Genomic DNA, 6,776 nt, shown 5'->3' on the forward strand with positions numbered 1-6,776 from the left:
TATATATATATATATATATATATATATTTGTTTATAATAGGAGAGAGAAATAAACAATAAAAAATTGAAATTGTACTGTATACGGTGAAGGTGTACAATATTGGTGTAAAGATATCATTTCTGTAAAATCACTCCCTAAAATATGTTCTACATATATTATAATCAATTTCTTTCTATCAAATACGTAATTAATATTTCTCTCATTTTACTTTTTGTTAGCATGCTACCGTGCTTCTTTCATTCTTTAGAACCATCAGATTGCTTGTCTGGTTTACAACCATAAAGTATTATGATGAAATTAATGTGGTGATCCAGACTGAGTCAATGGTGGCAAAGAGATTTGTTTATGTTTGTGTGATTTAGATTGTGGCAATAGGTCAAAGCTAGTGTAGGTGATGTTTATGTCATATCACACTTAAAACAATTAGACTAAAGTTTATAAAAAGCCTTTCATAAAGTATATATAAGACAATTTCAGTCTTAGAAAGTTCAACTTTACCTATTTTGTTTTGACTCTTATTATATACTTCAAAGACAAATTCAAGTATAGTATATAATCATACACTCACTCATTTTTTAAATAAATAATCCCATGTTCAATAATGTATGAACTGTGGCCATCCATCATCACACTACTCCATCACATAAAGCATATTACAAAGAAAATTTATCATGTATGAATCTATATCACAACCAAGAAATCAATAAATTCTAAATTTCACACCACCTAAACTCAAGAACCTCAATTTTATAAACTTTTTTTTTACATATGTATGTGTGTATGTTCCCTTTTTCATCCCTTGAAACGAACTACAACGCAGGAAATATCATCCTTACTGTCTCTGTTCAATGCCTCGGTAGCTAGTTGTTTAGCTGCCTTTTGTGGATCCTTTATTCTTTTCGCGATATCGACCGCTTCTTGATTCGCCATTACCTGGACGAATCGATGAAAATTAAGGTACAGGTGTGAAGATTGAACTAATAATAATAATAGTTAAAAAAGAGATGAATCGAAGACCTTCCATAGACCATCACTAGCGAGAATCAAAAGCTCGGTATCTTGGTTAACATCAGCATACTGAATGTCGGGGTCAGATCGCAAGTGCGTTTTGAGGTTTTTGTCTCCAAATGCTCGAGAAACCGCAAGCTGCCCATTCACTCTTGCAACATCTCCTGATATACATAATCCGCGAATGAAACAAGTTGTTAAAATAATAATAACCAAAGTCTTATTCCACTGTATGGATTTGGCTACATGGATCAAACAAATCAACAGCACAAAGATTTCGGGGTTAATTGAAGAACCTGGCATGTTTGAGACAAAGCCGCCTCTATTCTCAATACTGCCACGTTCCGTATTAGGTTCATGATCGGTAGTCATCTGTACAGCTACACCTTCCCTTGACAGAACTGCTCGTGAATCTCCAACATTGGCGACCCAGAGTTTCTGATTATTTATGAGAATTGCAGTCACGGCGGTTGATCCTCCTCGCCCCAAATCAGGACTGTGAGAAAGAATCGCCTGATCTGTTGACTCGTAAGCTTTAGAAATCGACATGAATGGATCGTTCCAGAAGTCATCCTGGATAATCAATCACAACCATAAATATAACTAACGCAATGCCATACGTAACATGATATCTTTAGTTTTGGTTCAATAACTCACTTCCTTCAAGATATTAGAAAAGAGATACTTTTGCAGATATGACGGTACACTGTCTCCGAGGTGTCCATCGTATATGGCAAATAGTCCTAGCTCTTGTCCTTTGAAATGGACAAATTTCGCTACGTGATAGTCCTCCATTGGATGGTTGGCTTTCCCTTTAACAAGGCTAAATCCATATTTGACCGGCGACTGACTGCCTTTACCTTTGCCAGAGTTGCTTGACGAACGCCCTCCAACCGCCTATAAACATAGAAGAGTTCATACGACTTGTTAAACACATCTCTTAACAATCAACACTATATATTAAAGAAAAAATCTACATCGGTAAAGAAAAGAAACCGAGCCACAGTTGGAAATGAAATGGAGAAGCACATTTCCTACTCAAAAAACCACATATTTCAATCTTATTAAGATACAAATTTAATAACACCAGAGAAATAGTAATAATCTCATCATCGCCATCCCACCATCAATATATTGGCTAACCAGGTCTTACTTTACATTACAAAGACTGCCTAGGCCACAACTCTAATTGATATGAGATTCTACACAGCTCTTATTTCCTCTCTTACCCTTCCACTAGGACTATATCATATTAAAAAAGCATAACTATCAACCCTTAGTTGATCCAGTGGTGATTGGTGTCGGACTCTGTAGGGAGGACCACAGTTTGATTCCCGCAACTACGACCGAGAGGGGACTGGAACAACTTGACGCCAAAAACTAAAACGATTCTAAATTTACTAATAAGCACATCCAAAACCAGAGTACCATATGCGCCGAAAGTAAGCCGTACAAGATAAAACATGCACGTTCCCTAGGAGGGCTACCGCACAGTGCCCAAAATAGCTAAATAAGGTCTTATAAAATATTCGTCAATCCTCTAGTTGTCTTGCCATGGTTGAACAGAGCCTCAAAAAACTAAAACGATTCTAAATTTACTAATATTCTCAATCAGTGTTGTCAAGTATGGCGGCACTGTAGCGTTGTAGCATAGCAGAATTTGAACAAATTATCATTATTCTACCTATTTTCTGCAATTTGACTGAAACTCAAGAATCCAACCAGAAACTATTCTCAAGTCCACACACTCTATATGATATGAAAACAAAGAAAAATTCTAAAAAATTAAGCACTAGCATATTCATGAAAATTGATAATTCCAAGTAGAAATCAGAAGAGGTAGAAGAATTTCTTCCTAACCTGACTGACAGAGCTGAAGCAACAGAAACTATCCATATACTCCAACCCCCACCTCAACTTTTCTGTTTATAATAATAACTCAGCATCAAATTCTTCTGCTAACCTTCAACCACACAAAAAAAAAAAGTCCACAACTTTTCCGCAATAAAACACCGATCATGAAAAAACAAACAAAAGGTCCTTACCGATTACAAAAACCAGAGGGAAGAAGATCTGCGTGGTGTATGATTGGTGTAAGAAACACGATGATGATGATGAAGTGGTTCGGTTTAGTTTTGGTTGATAAAGAAACTGAAATGAAATGGGTAAAAGAATAGGTTGGGGTTATTGACTTTAGAAGTTTGGTTCCCGTGTTGATTTTATTATTGCTGAATGCTGACCTGACATTGTTTCTTTTGTTTGTTTCATTATTATTGTTACACAGCTGTTTTTGTTTTTGTTTTCATACTTTGTTTTCTTCATTCTTTTCTACTTCTATTACATTGGTCCAGTACTTTGAGTTGTGTTTCTCACCGCGTGTGTGGTGGGGTCCGTCCATAGGGTCGGCAGACACCCACTCCTTTTTCATCGATCTTTCTTCTATCAGCTCTGTTATAAAATAACGTAAACATATCATAGTAATAAATTAACTGTGTAAATCAGTGTATAATAATTAATTTTATTTTTATAATTTTTTAAAATATATTTAACAGAAAAATAATCATAAATGAATAAATAAATTATCAATGAATATTGACTTAGTTGGAAAAAAATTGACTTACTCAAAAAGTTTTGAATTTTTAGATTTAAGGTGTACAATGGTAACAACCAAACATTATCCAATTAAATAAATTTAATTATATGCAGGGTCCGGTCGTAATTTTTTAGTGGGATTTTTCTTTTAAATAATTTTAATATTTTAAAAAAAATACTGAAATAACTACCTTTTAGAACAGATGTGTAAGATGAACTGACGCATCCATTTTGAACCAAGACGTCACTGATGCTGACACATGTTTTAAAAGCAATGCATGGAGGCGCCAACAACCATGGCGCCTATGCATGGCGTATATACCATAGTATTATTATTTTTTAATTTTAATTGTTTATTTAATAAATAATAAAATATAATATTATAAAAAAATGTATTCATGATATAATAAAAGTAACATGGGATTGACAAAAATTTAATGACCGCCCCGATCGAAACGTCTCTCTGTTCCACATCAAGGTGCGTTAGTTTGTCTTCGAGGTCTCCCACGATTTTTCTGAGGTGTTTGGGGTCTTTGTGTGCTGACCTGATCCAATGATGGCTGGTGTGAATGTCCGACAAAAATTCCAGCGGTATTTGATAGATGTTTCCTCATTTGTTCCAAATAGTCGGTAGGCTCTGGCCAACGACGCTTCCGTAATGTAGTTCGGTGTCCATGTTGTCGTTGTTGGGTCGATGTGGTTGGGTAAATTGTGGACGGTATAGTTTCCTGAATTGGGGCATTGAATCATTTTGGAAACGAAGCAATGGTTTCTGGGTGTACTATAGTTAAACAATGGTTGAGTGTTGTGTTGATGGGATGTTTGGGTGGTCATTGGTGGGGGGCTACGATGAAGTAACCCATATGAATCATCTGGGCTATAGACGGTTGTGGTTGATACTTATGGTTGTTGGTAGGTAGGGTTTGATTTTTGGTTTTGTGGTTGGGTGAGTGACATGAATGGATTGCGATGTTGGGTGGGTGGCATGAATGGGTTGTGAAGTTGGATGTTTGGTTGTTAGGTCTATGTGGTAGGGTGATGGTGTGAGGTTGATTGTTGGGTTTGGGTGGTTTGATATTGGTATTGGACGGGGACTTGTTGTTGGGCGTATGATGACGAATCTAGTTGGCGTGGATCAATCAAATACCGTGACTCAGACACTAATTGTTGCGTTGTTACCGACCTAAATCATGTCATATATTGTTGAGTTGATCTAGCATCATGTATGACTGGTTCGTTTAAGATGTGTTCTCGTCGATTCCTCCAATGACGACACATCTCTTTTGCGAAGTCTCTCTAGTCGGAATAGTCCCATTGGGCATCTACTCTTTTTTATGCCAATCTCTCAAACACGTCGGAGATTCTGGAATCCGTTGTTGCATGTCGAACTACAGTTTTACCCGGTCACTCTGGTGCATCTCCACATTAGTGAACCGAATAATTGGTGTATTTGTTGTCCAAACTGCATCATCATCATGGTTAACCTGATGATCAAGACCCAGATATGGCCTCCAAATAAACTGTACAACAATACGACACGATTAGATGATAAATAATTTGATAAGTATGTTTAAATTAAAATAGAGTTGTGTAGGAGTATTACATCGTCTGGTCCAATGTGATCCAATAGGTTGCGATAGACTACTATAGCGTGTTTCAGACACATATTGTAGTTCATTCCTCTAACTGGCCACCTAGATCATAAACAATTGAAAAATATTATGTACAGTTAATAGTAATATAAAGTCTAATTAATTATATGGTAAAGTTTTAAACTTGCTTTGTTGCAAACGGGAATATGAATGGCTTCTCGTTTACCGGGGCGAGTGACGACATTCTTGACCAACCTCATGCTTGTAGCAAATACACACATGAATAAAAAGTACAAGTATTTTTTTTTTTGACGTTGCACTATATAGATGAGCCAATACAACTGAACCCCAACTATATGTGCTTACCTTATTCATGTAGCGTAACAATGGTAAATACATAATATTTACCGTATTACCAGTACTTTCTGGAAATAAAATATTATCAAATAAAATCATAATATAACATCGAACTTTAATTATTTTTTCGTACTCGATTGATTCTTCGGACAATATTATACTCGCATAATATTGTTTAAGATACTTTAAATTTATACCTTGCTCCCTAGTTTGACTGGATGACTCTACCTCAGCTTGGTCATCTCACAAAGGGGCACCCAATAATTCATTGCAGATAGAGTTGTCGTGGTTAACTCTATCATTCACAGCCTTACCATTTATACGTAGACCCAACAACATGTAGACGTCCTCAAGTGTGACGGTACACTCACTGAAAGGAAGGTGAAATGTGTGGGTATCGGGTCTCCATCTCTCCAACAAAGCAAGAATAAATTTGTAGTCAACCGAGTACGAGACTATGTTGAGGAGATTTCCAAAACCACATCCTCTAATATATGGTTCTATCAAAGGATCGTGGGGTACATATTCATGTACACGGCATCGAAATCGCTTTGGGTCCTAATAAAACATAAGTAAGACATAAAATAAGAAGAGGTAATATATAATAAAAACATAGATAAGAAAGATATACGAAATAAATATGAAATAAGTAAAAAGAGAGTAATAACATACAAATGTCGAGATATTGTCGATTGTTCCTCTGGGTTCATCACCCATATAGTCAATAAAGACATAATGCTGCAGAGATTGAGTGTTACAGAGGTTGGGTGTGGTAAAGATGGAGCATTGCAGAGATTGAATGTTAGTGTTGCAGATGATGATATGTTGTGAGTTGATGCCTTATTTATAGATGATGAATTCTTTACTAGGTTGAATAGCTACGCAACATGTGGTTGGATGCATACATGGCATAATAGAGTAGGCGCCATAGCCTTAGGCGCATGCTTGTCTTAGGCGCCATAGCCTTAGGCGCATGCTTGCTTTTATCACATGCAAGGTCACATGTGCCAAGGCTAGTGGCACATGCATGTGTTTTTTGCCATGCAATGAAGAGGCGCCAATAATATGGGCGTCTAGGTTGCTTTATGCGCCATTGGAATGTGTGCCTGCTTTGGACTATTAGGGTCGAGATTCTTGTGAGATTCCTTGTGTGCAGGCGCATGCTGTGTGTGTGCAGAGATTCTACCAGGCACATGCATTGTATTATCTTGTCTCTGTATGGATTC

At 36.6% G+C, this 6,776-nt stretch overlaps 1 protein-coding gene across 2 annotated transcripts; it reads right to left on the reverse strand.

Annotated features, from left to right (window-relative positions):
• Nucleotides 1-545: 545 nt before the first annotated feature.
• On the reverse strand, nt 546-3,334 carry LOC127101026 (probable protein phosphatase 2C 9). Of its 2 annotated transcripts, none has more exons than XM_051038335.1 (6): nt 3,055-3,334; nt 2,870-2,931; nt 1,667-1,906; nt 1,306-1,582; nt 1,019-1,173; nt 546-934 (listed from the first exon to the last, which is right to left on the reverse strand). In XM_051038335.1, exons 2-6 carry the CDS (start codon nt 2,903-2,905, stop codon nt 794-796), a joined length of 849 nt encoding a protein of 282 aa, XP_050894292.1. In that variant the 5' UTR covers nt 2,906-2,931; nt 3,055-3,334; the 3' UTR covers nt 546-793. The 2 variants fall into 2 exon arrangements, with proteins under 2 accessions (XP_050894292.1, XP_050894291.1); XM_051038334.1 differs by having other exon boundaries at nt 2,870-2,972.
• Nucleotides 3,335-6,776: the final 3,442 nt, after the last annotated feature.

Source organism: Lathyrus oleraceus, chromosome 7 (genome assembly GCF_024323335.1).
Source record: "Lathyrus oleraceus cultivar Zhongwan6 chromosome 7, CAAS_Psat_ZW6_1.0, whole genome shotgun sequence".
NCBI classification, from domain to species: Eukaryota; Viridiplantae; Streptophyta; class Magnoliopsida; order Fabales; family Fabaceae; genus Lathyrus; species Lathyrus oleraceus.